Source organism: Adiantum capillus-veneris, chromosome 4 (assembly GCF_014529385.1).
Source record: "Adiantum capillus-veneris isolate H3 chromosome 4, ASM1452938v2, whole genome shotgun sequence".
Lineage (NCBI taxonomy): Eukaryota > Viridiplantae > Streptophyta > Polypodiopsida > Polypodiales > Pteridaceae > Adiantum > Adiantum capillus-veneris.
The window spans coordinates 161944273-161959223 of record NC_140934.1 but is presented as its reverse complement, the minus strand read 5'-3'; the positions used below and the strand labels follow the sequence as shown (position 1 = coordinate 161959223).

Here is a 14951-nt window from a genome sequence, read left to right as displayed (position 1 = left end):
ATTTAATTTCAAATTTGGCCGGCTCTACCTTTGCACTTGGATACTTCATGCTTGCATAGATACCAAGAATCCAGAGCGACTCGTCTCATCGAGGAACAGAAATTGACTACCCTTCTCCACCACTACATGCAAAGTCAGTAATTAGAGGTCAAGGACTTCTTCCAACACCATCTCCCTCTATCATCCGATCTTCCTCCTCAATGGAGCTAGGATCTTGTAAAAGGACAAGTGTCATGGATGCTTCCATCTGCTCATTAACCTCGTTGGAACTTCATTTGACTCCTTCACAATGGTTACAAACGGTTTCTTGTTTGCCTTTTCCTTTTATTTTTCCTAGTCCATGTCCTCGAGCACAAGTAAAAACAGAACCATTAGGAGATTTCGGAGGTCATTTGGAGGGCCTTCTAAGAAATTCTATTTCTCTTTCTAAAAATGTTCTTAAAATATACTTGCACTTGTTGCACACGTCCAAAAGGACAACTGAACACTCTGAAAAGTGAGCCTAACTTTTCAAAAATCCTTGAAAACGGTCACTTTTTCATTCGATGCGTGTGTCATTTTCATGAAGTACATGACGCTCATTCAATATAGCTTTCGTCATCATTGAAATTAAAAAAATCACAAAATTATTAATTGGTGTTAGAATTTAAGGTTTTTCATACTGTTAATGCGTCCAAAATGACCAAAAACTTAAAAAGCGTCTATCTACTTGCTTCAATTTGACAGCCAGAGAGGGGAGAAATTGTCAGAATACCCCTAAAAAGGAGATTTTGCCTCACGGCGCGCGGGGGGACATCTAGAAAATTCCAAATGGCCCTCCGTGTGTCGTGAGGCAAAAAATAAAAAAGTTGGATCACAGCGTGCAGAGGGTCATCTAAAATTCTCCAAACAATCCTTCGCGTGCCTTGATCCAAAATCCCCTTTTTAGGGGTTTTTTGGCGATTTCTTCCTCTCCGGGTGTCAAATTGAGGCAAGTAGATAGGCGTTTTTTAAGGTTTTTGGACGTTTTAGATGCATTAGCGGTGTCAAAAGCTTCAAATTCCAACACCAATTGATAATTTTGTGAATTTTTTAAAATTTCAATGGACAAAAGCCATATTAAATGAGTGTCGTCTACCTCATGAAAAAGACGTTCGCATTGAATGAAAAGGCCTCCGTTTTCAAGGACTACTGACACCTTTTTATTTTTTTCTTAATATGAATCTATTTTTCTACGTAACATAAGCTCTTCTTTCATTGGAGGAGGGATTTTTCCTCTCTCTTCTAAAAGGCCCTCCAAAAGACCTCCAAAATCTCCTAATGCATGTCCTAAGCTATGTATTAAGTGCCTATACATCCCATGCCCAAGTCTATGTGATCGTCCTTATCCTCTGTCCCATAGTCTCATTTGATGAGTCCTTTGAGAAACCTCAATAGGCAAAAGTAAAAAGTTTTGTCGGTCGTGTAAAGGAGCTCGAAGAAATCCACCAGCAACCACACCATCTTGGATTCCTTAAACACATAGGCATATTCTTTCATGCGCTGTTCCATGTAATCAAGAAAGATTTGGAAGGCCTGTGCACACAAAGTTGGTAGTGGCTTGCATATCAATAGAGCTCTAGAACACACTCACAAGGTCATGTGCTTGATATGCAAGGCCAACCTTTTCTAGCTATGCGAGGAGTGCGTCACACTACGTTGCCGTGAGTTCATTCACAAGGAAGATGCCAAGAGAGCCTAGAGATAAAGGTTTGTGATAGTGAGAAATGAACTTTAAAAACCTAAAAAGTGACTTATATACCCCCAATCACTATAAAAACTTTTTAAAAATCCCTTAAATTAACTACTAAAAATTACACAAGACACCTAAGCAAAAGGCATTGGCATTCCCGATCAATGAAGATTTTGGTGAAAAAAATTTTGAAAAATAAAATGCTCTAGAAAAACTTGAAAATGAACAAATATGCTCAGAGATGAGATTCTAAACACCATATTTATTAATGGGAGCAAAATGCGCAACAAAGAAAGATTTTTTATTTTCTAAACCAAACAACTTTATCATTGACAACAAAGAGGTATAGCTTCGAAAACGTATATCTCAGATCGAGATACTCATGAAGATGACCGAGGTACAAGTCGTCACAGAGTGGACATGTACCGCATCATCATGGAGATATATTTGAAGGTCAACGGTTTCTTGATTAGTAGCATCAAAGTCGAGTGCCTCCCATTCTCATGTCATTTGCTTCCACCTTTTGTATAGGGGAAGATCATTGAGAGGCTTTTCTTTTCAATATGGTATTTAAAAACCAATTTCTTCCTAATTACACAACACTTCATGTTATCTCCCTAGTGGTTGACCACCTTGGTCTCCCATCCAACTGCAAGGAAGCCGTTCATCACACTATCCCCTTTGCAAATCCACATTGCTGGTGTCCTATGAATACTCTGCAATTGAAATATATATACAAACACATGAAGAGACATAAACCATGTTATCGTTGCTTTCTGGGAACCACAGGTGCACTTCGTGGCTGCCTGCAAATCCACCTCTAGTCTCCTTTTGGTTTCTGCTATCAATGCCTTGTTTAGCATAGGCCATATCAACACTACAAGCTTAGTGAGTGAATGAGAGATAGATTACCATACCCATTTTCCCTTGGTGTGACATAAGTATGGCTACAAAAAGATGTCCCGTGAGGCAAGCTCAAAGGTTAGACAACCATCACATAGTAATCTGCCAAGTTCCACGTGTATAGCTTCAAAGGATCCTATGAAAAATTTTATTGACTTCCACTTTACAAAATCAAATGGAAAAACATCTGCAAGAATGAACAAGCAATGGATATCATGCACACGTTAAAAGCAACGTATGAGGTGAAGATAGAAAATAGACAATCCTAAAAACTTTACAGAGAAGTGGAATTATAATTTGCAGGTAACCTCGGTGGAGTCAATGTTGTCCCTAGCTTAAATTGTGAGAAGCTATATACACTTGTTGCACCTTCAGTAGCCGCTTACCATCTTGAGTTTGTTTGAACTCCATCTCCATGATTCTTTCCTTCTAGTAGTGTTCTTGAGAAGCTATGTGTCTCCTTGACCTTGTGTGCACCTCTTGAGCATGGATGAATTGCCACCCACGTCAATCGTTTGTAGTTGATATTAATCCAACCACCACTGTCATTTTGTATATTGCTATAAGGAATAGAGCCAATAACACTCCTAGGTCCTCGAGCACTTGATGATGCCATGGAAGGAAGTAGCACTACTTGCACACAAAATTTCATGATTAGTCCATGCACAACCATGGTCTCAATTGTATAAAGATCACGGTTAGAAGACATACAAAGACAGTCAATGCCACCACTATCCCTCTCCACCTGCAAGTTGGCTCAATGGAGAAGAAGGTGCAAAGAAGATGTTTAGGAAATTATGTCCACTCTAGAGAGCTAAATGGGGAAGAAGGAGCTTGGAAGCTGATGAGGAATGTATATCCATGCAACAGAGAGAAGATCTCAGAATAGGATATTCTGCAGATCTTCAATAGCTTAAGGTAGAGAGGGAGAGGTATGAAGTTAGGTTCATAGAGCAATGGAGAGCTTTAATAGGTGGTAAGTTGAGGAGAATGCAACAAGATTGAGGAGGGAAAGGAGGTTCAAACCTCTTCTGCAAGAGCTTTTTGCAATGGAAAAGTGGACATTGAAGAAAAAGATGCAATTTGCAAGGTGGAGTGAAGAGAAGTTAGAGATAGCACAATAGATAGATAGATAGATAGATAGATAGATAGATAGATAGAGAGAGAGAGAGAGAGAGAGAGAGAGAGAGAGAGAGGGGGGGGGGGGGGGGGGGGGGGGGGGGGGGGATGATCGACACATTTTTGGAGGGACTCCCTTTTAGGAGAGAGGGGGGAGAAACTGGTAGCCATTAGAGAAAGAAAAGATTGATTTTTATCTCAACTTTTTAAAAAAGGTTCAATTTTTTTATTTTATAAGAGATTTTCTCTTTATATTTTAGAAAAGAGTTTCTATGCTTACAAGTTTTTTAGGCCTTGCCATACCCACCATTTTAGTTAGCATAGCATCCACACATTTTTCCATTTCATAATCCCATTTTTAGTCCCATGGCAAATAAAGGGCCCCCCTTAGACTCCATTCCATTCCTCATGTCTTATCCACAAATTTATAAGGCATGTCTCCCACGATAAATATTTCTATGCTAAATTATTGAAGCCTAAGTTATGTACAAAGTAAATTATTGGGTGGCAGCCATGATGGAAACTGTGACAAAAAGTGATACTACTCTTGTACAAACCTCTTTCAGGTCCTATCTACAATTTGGTCATCCACGGTACATTTGTCAATCAAGTTGACATCCTTATTTTCAAGTGGACATAGAGCATGCTCATAAGTGTAAACAAGACTTTGATACAGTCACAGTCAGTGGGATTCTATTAAAAAAACTATGTACATGTTATGTTTTGCGGAAAGAATGAGCTAATGTATTTCCTTGCTTGGCCAAAACGTTGTTTTCATAATAGTGGAAAATGGAAAACACTTTGAACCGATTCAAATATCTAAATCCGTTAAACAAGGGTGTCCCTTTAGTCCATCAATATTTGATGTAGCTACACCCCTTGATTTTCTTCCTTGATCAACAAGTGATTTACCATTGCTCATAAACAATCAAAGGCTTGGGATTTGCTAATGATACCTTTGTGTTTTGACGGCTAATAATCTGAGCGTGGCTAGATGTGTGTCCTTTTTAAATCCATTTTCTATCTCTATTGGTTAATGAAAGTAAGTCCCAAATGATTGATGTATCTGTGGATAATTTTGAACATCCAATTTGAAATGGAAAGGAATTGTCCAAGTGACACATCTTCAGATATCTAGGCTGTAACATTTAATGGCCTGCTAACTTGTGTGTAGCGGAGAATAGCATGAACATAGTGACCATTTCATTAGAATAGCTTCCAAATGAGAATAACAAGAGTGCTTGGGTGGAGAGAGCAACAAAAAGCATAACACCTAGTTAGATAGCATGAACAATACTTCAAAAGAAAGAGAAATTAAGCAATTGACAATAGTTGAGGACCGGATTTGCATGGAGCCGGTCCCCCCTCCAAAAGACTTTGTATTATGGTTTCTCCCATCAAGAGAGACATTTTACAATACAATTTTCTTGTGTTCCTTCAATAATAGCTAGTGCAATGAAGATGGAAACTTCATGTACTAAGCAAAACACTTATCAAACACAACATCAATTCCCTCACGGTCTCAGACCCAAGACCTCACACACCTTCGAAGATGGTGAGAGCTAACGGGGTATGAGAGTAGATTGAGAGGAAGAAGGAGTATTCTTACGAGAAAGATGTACATCTCCTCACATAATCACTCATATTAGCATAGCTTACCTTAGTAATTAGCATGGTAGAGGAGGTGAACATGCATTGAAGCTTGGCTCTTGGTTGGATTTGCATCACAAAGCCAAGAGTTGTTGGTGTAGGCCTTCCTTCTCACAAGCTTGGAGTAGGTGATAAGCTTTCGATTAAAGCTTGAGAAGGAGAGAGAGTCTTCTTACTTCACACATGAGCTAGTGTGAGTGTGTAGGTGATAATGCCTTTGAAAAATCAGCCCCCTCTCTCTCTCTTGCTATTTGCTCTTGCTAGCATCCTATTGGACCTCCCTAGGCTTAGCCAATGGTAATTAAGCAGCATAAGTGATAGCCTTCTGACATGTGTCCCCCTTTCCCCTTTTGTGAGAGCTTTAGGTAATTAATAAATGCAACTAAACTCTCATTGGGCCCCTTTGCCTCCTGGCCAATAGGAATCAGGCAAACCATTGGGCTGCTGAATGCTCATTGGACCCCTTGGAAAACTGTCCAATAGTCTTCTAGAGAGCTTAATTGCCATTGGTTCTTTTATTAAATGTTTTTAAATTAATTAAACTAGATTTACTCTAGCCTAATTCTCATTAGTCCACCTCCAAGGCCATCCAATAGGATTTGAATACACCTTGTGGGCATCTGGGCTAGGGAGCTGACATGTGTCCCTCATTTTCTTTGTGTAAAGGGAGCTTGTGTGTGTATATGTGTGTGATTTTCTCTCTCATCCCCTACTTGTAAGGCTCGCCCCCTCCTATGTAGGGATGGATGAAGGGCACACACAAAGCATCCAATTTCCCTAATGTTTGACCTTTGGACACAACCTTTGAATTTTGGAACCTTAGCATTTTGGAAGTCTTAATGGGCTGAACCTAGGGTCTTTTAAGCCCCTTGGTGTACATAGCTCTTTTGCAGATGCCCCCCCCCTTTGGATCCCTATTTTCTCTCCTTTGAATCCCTACTGTGGCCGGTCTGCTAACTTAACCAATATTCTAGCTTTTTCTCCCCTGGCACTTCCCCATATTAAATGTTCAGTTTAACATGAGAAAATCATTTAGGAGAATTAGATATTGATTATTATGACATTACCTCTCTCTTGAAATCATAGTCGTCCTCGACTATGGAGTAGAGAAGATAAAGCATATTCATTAGTCCTTTTTCCTAGCGGGTAGAGGATCCCTATGTTACCCTATGACATCGTTCCACAATGGATAACTAGTCCATTTGGCGCTTGAGAGCCTGAGGCTGCCGCAAGGATCTCTGCATATTAGTCCTATCATCTTCCATAGTAGAGTGACAAGCTCTACTTGGTGTTTGGGAGACGTCGTCTCCGCAAACTTGATCTAGCATGCATGCTACTTCATTTTTGTGCACAATAAAGAAAAAGAGAGTCTTATAAGAAAAAAAAATTGTTCATTTTTAACATTTGTACGTTTGCTTACTCTTGGGAAGCATTGTAAGCATTGACAAGGTTTAGGTTAATCCTTTAATTGTAAGCCTTGCATCCATCTAGCATCTTCAAAAGGATAATTCTTAAACTTAATAAGATATCGTCGGATAGTCTTACTGTCTCTTAGTACCTTGTCTTCATGTTGGAGAATGGACTCGGGTTGCAGCACCTCTTCTTGTTCCTCCATCTCCGGTGGGTCTTCAATAGTTGGTTCTTGAGGTGGCTCTCCTTTGAAGATCTTCCAGTGTACCTTAAGTAGCAAGGGACTTTTTGATCTTCCCTCAAATACCTCGAAAGGTGCTTTTCCCGTGGAAGTATGTACAGTGTTATTGTAGGCATACTCCACTAAGGGTAAGTACTTCTCCCATTGGGATCTTTGATCTACTTCCGTTACATAGGCTTTTAGTAGATCAAGAATTGTTAGGTTAGTTATTTCACTTTGACCATCCGTTTGCGGGTGATAGGCCGAAGAGAAGTTTAGCCTTGTTCCTAAATTCTCAAAGAGACCCTTCCAGAAATTACTGGTCATTCTAGGATCTCTATCCGACACTATGGACATTGGCAAGCCATGGTACTTGAAGATTTGTGAAATGAAGAGGGTTGCCATTTGATGGGCTTTGATAGTCTTTTTTACATGTATAAAATGAGCTTGTTTACTAAACCTGTCTACTATCGTCCATATTCCCGTATTCCCATGGATAGACTTAGGCAATCCAAAGATAAAATCCATGGATATGCTCTCCCATGGTGAATTAGGGATTGGCAAAGGTTGAAGCAATCCAAGTTGCTTCCCTCTATCAAACTTCGTCTTTTGGCATACCACACATTTAGAAACATACTCTTGTATGTTTGCTTTCATGGTAGGCCTTCCCTCCTTTGGATCCCTATTGTGGCCGGTCTGCTAACTTAACCAATATTCTAGCTTTTTCTCCCTTGGCACTTCCCCATATTAAATGATCAGTTTAACATGAGAAAATTATTTAGGAGAATTATATATTGATTATTATGACATAGGATATCCACTAACTTGTACACATCAATGTGAACACCGGACTTGATTCCCAAAAGGGTATACAAAAAATTGGTTGTCTGTGAAGAATAGCCTTTGCATGTAATGTTAGTAATCATTCATTCCATTTTGATGCCATATCTAACGTAATTCTTGTCTTTGCTTAATTGGTCTCTTAATTGTGCCTTCAAGCACAAGTCATTACCCGTTCAATACCTATGGCATAACTTTTGTTCAACGAGAAGATTACTAATGGTAGATGTTCAAGATGTAATAATGTTGAATCATGTGAACGTTTATTTTGAAATTGCTCTATTGTTCATGAATGGTAGAATGGTCTTGATGGCTTCAAAAAAATTAAAAGGTGTTCTTAACTCAAAGATTCCTTTAAAATTCTTTGGTACACATAAGAAATCCTTCTTACATTTAAATGCATAGTTTATCATTGAGAGAGAGAGAGAGAGAGAGAGAGAGAGAGAGAGAGAAAGAAGAAGAGAATTTTTAACATCGTAGAAAACTATTTCAAGAGACCTTAAAAGATCTATCCAACGAGGAAAGTTGATCTCAAGACTTGTTATTCAAGATGGAAATGGCATAACCAATTTACCACACTTGGGTGATAGAAAGGTTATACCATTTTCCTCTTCTTATTAGCACACACCACACAAACACCCGAGAAGAAGAGAATTTTTAGTGTGTCGTAGGAAACTCACCCAAAAGACCTTAAAGATCTGACTGGCGAGGAGTTCAACTCAAGACCTGTTATTCAAGAGGGAAATGGCATAACCAATCTACCACATGTGGGTGATAGAAAGATTATACTATTTTCGTCTTTTTATTAGCACGCACACACACACCCACCCACACACTCGAGAAGAGAGAGAGAGAGAGAGAGAGAGAGACTCATGCTCGCAAGTCATAACCCCGTGCGCACAGAACTAGCTCCTCGCACCCAATGAGAGGGAAAGAGAGGTATTACCTCTCAAGCACTGCCTTACGACTCCTTCACCAACGGCCCACAACCATCTACAAAGTGTGTTTGGACAGATGCTCACATCCAACTGACTTGGCCACCACCCACCGCAAGGAAGGAGACCCTTCAACTGTGAGAGAGAGAGAGAGAGAGAGAGAGAGAGAGAGAGAGAGAGAGAGAGACCATCCTGAGCACATGCGAGAGAGATAAGTAGATTGTAGACTCCAGAGGTCGCGAGAGAGAGATAGACCGATTGAGAGCGAGAGAGAAGCACAAGAAGTCAATGTATCAAGGGAGTGAGAGCCAGAATCCTACACTTCAAAGTCATAGCATTGAGAGAGAGAGAGAGAGAGAGAGGGAGAGAGAGAGAGAGAGAGCCAATACCATCATCGACTTGTGTGCTTCTATTGCCTAGCCCACGCTAACCCTAACCTACACAAACTCTCCACCCTATGTCACGTCCTCATCGCCTTCGTGCCCACAAATAAAATGCGGTTGTCGCCCATAGCCTTTGCACGTAATTTTGTTGCAAGTCTCTATTGCCTAGATATAAGCTGCAACGCCACCTATTCATTTTCTGCCTTTCAAACTATTACCCGTCAGAGCCATACATTTCAATGGATTTCCTAATTAGTATCTCCTAACTAATGTATCTAATTTTCATTTTTCTGAGATTGGGGAGCCCTACTGGTCTCAGCATATATGAAAGCAACGTATATCAAAGTCTCCATGGTCTTTGTGCTATTTGGATGTGTTAAGTTAGACAATAATGCAATGCAATTCTCCTTTCAATCCTTTAGGATATGGTTTCTGTGGTTCTTATGGTCAACGAGAAATCATGCAGTGTTTGATCAAGAGGCGGTTTTACAAGGGGCTTCCCTTGGAAACTGATCACAAGTAGGATATTGGAAGACATATCTAGTCTTCAGGACATCTCCCTCAAGATGTGTTGTAACTAGTAAAGATGATGAAATATAGAAAGGGAATTTCCCTAAAAACAAAAGAGAGAATGTACGTGCGCATAATTCTAACACATTGGAAAAAAAAGAAGAGAAAAAGCAAATATAAAGTACTTGTAAAACTCCTTCGCGAGTGCTTTCAACCGACTGGTGGATGACACGACCTAACCTAATTCTCATGGTGAATACATAATATTACAATCATCTTTCTTATAATCTTGTTGTAATCTGCACATACGTTTAACACAAGCACCATGACCATTATTTTACATTTCTACATCTTTTGTATCAATGAGGTAGCAGCATGGCAATCCACACATATCCGCATGCCTTTGGTGATGCGCATATCTGTCCTTGGTAGTGTATTGACGCAATCCCCACATATCCGCATGCCTTTGGTGATGCGCATATCTGTCCTTGGTAGTGTATTGACGGTTGCACAACCAATGGTCATCTTTTCAGAATGCTGGCAAAGTAAAACTTACTTTAAACCAAGGGAATGTTTGTTTTGTGAGATCCAATGCATCTTGAGGAAATACAATTTAAGTTCAAGATATTGTAGAGCTTCAAATATTTTTTTCTGCTTTGGGGATGCGCGGTATCCTCAACAACAAATCTATGAATCTTTCCACTTGCATCAGTCCAGCACCATTCATGATTCTCATGCATTCAATATTTTGTACCCCCTCCTGCATGCCAGCTATATAAATGTCACTCATTAACACATATGCTTCAGCATTACATTAACAGATTTTATTGCACGCTGAAAGGCCAATCCTCCAAGCTCCACATTTCCCCATTGCCGACCAAACTGGAGGATAATCAGATGATCACATCATCTTGATTACTTCAATAACTTTGTCAAAATGCCTTGCCTGCCCAAAAAGGTGAATCATACAAGCGTAGTACACTTTGCCTGGTTTAATGCGCAGCTGGGTAGGTGCCCTCGTGTTGCATCCAGTTAAAAAAGTTAAGAGCTTCCTCGGCCAGCCCTTACTGGGCATATCCTCCTATAAGAGCACTCGTCTGGCAAGAAACACTCACTTCCTAGATTGCCACGGCCATGTTGGACATATCCCGCAATCACCTCACTCCAACAAAAATTCGGACAGAAAGCTCATCAAGAACTTTTATGCTTTCGCAAGGGCACCACATTTGGCATAGATGTCGACCAAAGCATCGCCACGCAAGACATCTTTGTCCAACAGTCCATGACTAGCAGTCTCATTGTAAGTTCTCTCACCCATGTCAATGTCCTGTGTAAGCCCACAGGCCTTCAAGGTGCAAGCATAGGTGATTGCATCTGGAGAGAGGCCTTCCCTTCGCATCTGGTGAAAACAGCCCAGAGCTTCCCTGCCACAGCCATGTTGGGCATATCCAGCAATCAATGCGCTCCAAGAGACAACGTTTCGGACAGAAAGCTCATCGAGAACTTCTCGTGCTTTCGTCAGGGCACCAGATTTGGCATACATATAGACCAATGCATTACCAAGCTCAACATTATTCTCCAACAGCCCTTGAGTAGCAATCTCATCGTGAATTCTCTCACCCATGTGAAGGTCTTGCGTAAGGCCACAGGCCTTCAAGGTTGAAACATAGGTGATTGCATTTGGCGAAAGGAGGCCTTCCCTATGCATCTGGTGAAAACAGACCAGAGCTTCCTTGCCACAGCCATGTTGAGCATATCCTGCAATCAATGCATTCCAAGAGACGATATCCCGGACAAGAAGCCCATCAAAAAATTCTCGCGCCTTCGTTAGGGTACCACATTTGGCATACATATCGACCAAAGCACCGGCAAGCACGACATGTTTCTCCAGCAGCCCCTGACTAGCAATCTCGTCATGAATTCTCTCACCCATGTGAAGGTCTTGTGTAAGGCCACACGCCTTCAAGGTGCAAGCATAGGAGACTGCATCTGGAGTGAGGCCTTCCCTTCGCATCCGATCAAAACAGCACAGAGCTTCCTTTCCACATCCATGTTGGGCATATCCTGCAATCAATGAGTTCCAAGAGACAACATCCCGAAGAGGAAGCCCATCAAGCACTTCTTGTGCTCTTGTTAGGGCACCACATTTGACATACACATCGACCAAAGCACCACCAAGCATGACATGTTTCTCCAACAGCCCCTGAGTAGCAATCTCATCGTGAATTCTCTCACCCATGTCCACATCTTGCGTAAGGCCGCAAGCTTTCAAGGTGCAAGCATAGGTGATTGCATTTGGAGAAAGGCCTTCCCTTTGCATCTGGGTAAAACAGCCCAGAGCTTCCTTGCCACAGCCATTTTGGGCATATCCTGCAATCAACGAGCTCCAAGAGACAACATTCCGAAGAGGAAGCCCATCAAGAGCTTTTCGTGCTTTCACAAGGGCACCACATTTGGCATACATATCCACCAAAGCATTGCCAAGCACAACATCTTTCTCTAACAACCCCTGACTAGCAATCTCATCATAAATTCTCTCACCCATGTGGACGTCTCTCATAAGGCCACAGGCCTTCAAGATGCAAGCATAGGTGATTGCATTTGGAGGAAACCCTTCTATTCGCATCTGGTGAAAACAGCCTAAAGCTTCCCTACCATAGCCATGTTTGGCATATCCAGCAATCAACGTACTCCAAGAGACAACATCCCGGAGAGGAAGCTCATCAAGAACTTTTTGTGCTTTCGTGAGGGCACCACATTTGGCATACATATCGATCAAAGCATTGCCAAGCAGAACATGTGCCTCCAACAGCCTCTGACTAGCAATCTCATCGTGAATCCTCTCACCCATCTGAAGATCTTGTGTAAGGCTACAGGCCTTCAAGGTGCAAGCATAGGTGATTGCATTTGGAGAAATGCCTTCCCTTCGCATCTGGCGAAAACAACTAAGAGCTTCCTTACCACAGCCATGTTGGACATATCCTGCAATCAACGCGTTCCAAGAGACCACGTCTCGGACAGGAAGCCCATCAAGAACTTTTTGAGCTTTCGTTAAGGCACCACATTTGGCATACATATCAACCAAAGCATTGCCGAGCACAACATGATTCTCCAACAGCCCCTGACTAGCAATCTCATTGTGGATTCGCTCACCCATGTCAACATCTTGTGTAAGGCCACAAGCCTTCAAGGTGCAAGCATAGGAGATTGCATCTGGAGAGAGGCCTTCCCTTCGCATTCGTTGAAAACAGTGCAGAGCTTCCTTGCCACGGCCATGTTGGGCATATCCTGCAATCAATGCATTCCAAGTGATGACATTCCGGGTACTTAGCCCATCAAGAACTTCGCGTGCTTTTGCCGGGGCACCACATTTGGCATACACACTGACCAATGTGCTGCCCAAGTATGTATCTTTCTGCAGTAACCCATTATTGCGAAGCTCAGTGTGTATGCTACTGACTTGGTACAAATCCTTCTTCTGAGCACAGGCTTTTAGTCCGGTCAGAAAAGAAAAACTCGTTGCTTTGGACTCATCATCATTCTCTCCCTGTCTAAATGTCTTCTTCCCTGGATTTGTCAGTGGATTTTCTGCAGCTCTGTAGACACAAAACCGTTGACGCTTACAGGATATTCATCAACCATGAAAAGAACTGCGTGTGTGCGTGTGTGTGTGTGTGTGTGTGTGTGTGTGAGAGAGAGAGAGAGAGAGAGAGAGAGAGAGAGAGAGCGCAACAGCAGCAGCAGCAAACGAGGAGAAAAAAAACCCAAAGAGTTTCTTACCTTGACAGCATGCCGTCCCGCAGAGGTCGCCAACATAGCCCTCGGCATGTCCCAAGGATATCAGAAGAACTACGAGCCATGGTCAGAAGATTGCTGGAGAGTGAGTCTGCGAGTCCCCGTCTGCCTGATCATGCCCCCGGTCAGGCTGGCGATAGAGCCCGTACTAATAAGCAGCTCGGCAACGTCTGTGCTCCAAAAAACCATTTGTGCTCCGGCGAGGCGGGCCTGCCTCGTGAATCCCAATTTGTCTTCGATGAATAAAGGGAAAATTACCAAAATACCCTCTAATTTGTGGAAATTCCCAAAATACCCTTCAAATTTCAAATATACCCCTCATATTTTGTCAAAAATTCCAAAAATGCCCTTCAAATTTTCCAAAATACCCCTGGTTAAGAGAGTAAATTTATCCAAAAATAAAAACAATTGTAGCTTTTCATAAGAAGACTGATTGTCTATGAATACGAGATACTAAAACTAGAATTTGAGCTGGTTATGTAAGCTTTGGAGATGAGTTGCTTCATTATTTTTGACATAGTTGTCTTTTTTTGGGAGGTAATTTGTGACAAATTACATGCTAAGCACTAAAAAATGGATATACATTGTCAAAAAAGAATAAAGATTAGGAAATCGTGAACAATCCAACTAAAATAGATACAAGGGTATTTTGGGAATTTCCACAAATTAGAGGGATATTTTGGTAATTTTTCCATGAATAAAATATGCTTTGAATGAAGGGAGTAAGAGCTACCCGTATGTAAAAATGTTTACTTGGTGAGCCTAAGATGGTTTTCCGAATTCTTGAGTCAAAAAGAGGCCGCTTGGCATGATCTCAACCATTAGCTTTGATCCGAATCTCACGGCAAGCAGCTCCCAAGGAGCTTTTTTTTTGTCTTTTCTTGACCGCGCACTCGCGATTGCTTTTTTTTCCAACTCCCTGCACACACAACGGAGCCCCTCCGCCTCTCCTAAACTCTCAACACAATGCCTTGATTGACATTCGCCATGCTTGAAAATTTTCCAAGCAGCAAGGCGATAGAACCACGCATGCACACACACACACACACACACACACAGAGATACGGCCTTCAAAGGAGCAATAACTCAGAGAGGAAAAGATCATCAGGGAGAAGAGCAGCACCAAGAAAGCAACAATCTCTTCTACGCAAGCAAACATGGAGACGAAGAGATCAACTCACTTAAAGCCCGTGTTAAGAAGTAAGATACATGGTGATTGCAGGATATACTCAACGGGGCAAGGATAGAAAGCTTTGGGATTTTGTTAAGTGGATGTGAAGTGAGGGAATTTATCTAGATGCAATCACCTATACTTGCATCTTGAAGGCATGTGGCACTATACAGAACGCCATATAAGCATTGTAAGACGTGGCATTACGTAAGATGTTGATATGGGAAAAGGAATTCATGACGATATTTTATGGCAAGGGCTACTAAAAAAAGAAGATGTGTCTGGAAATGCCTTGATTGACATG

At 41.5% G+C, this 14951-nt stretch overlaps 1 protein-coding gene across 1 annotated transcript; it reads right to left on the bottom strand.

Moving 5' to 3' along the window:
- Positions 1 to 9688: 9688 nt before the first annotated feature.
- Positions 9689 to 13698, bottom strand: LOC147460267 (pentatricopeptide repeat-containing protein At4g18520, chloroplastic-like). Its single transcript, XM_086511350.1, has 2 exons — positions 13462 to 13698; positions 9689 to 13277 (listed from the first exon to the last, which is right to left on the bottom strand). The coding sequence occupies exons 1-2, from the start codon at positions 13539 to 13541 to the stop codon at positions 10883 to 10885; spliced, it is 2475 nt and encodes an 824-aa protein (XP_086367476.1). The 5' UTR covers positions 13542 to 13698; the 3' UTR covers positions 9689 to 10882.
- Positions 13699 to 14951: the final 1253 nt, after the last annotated feature.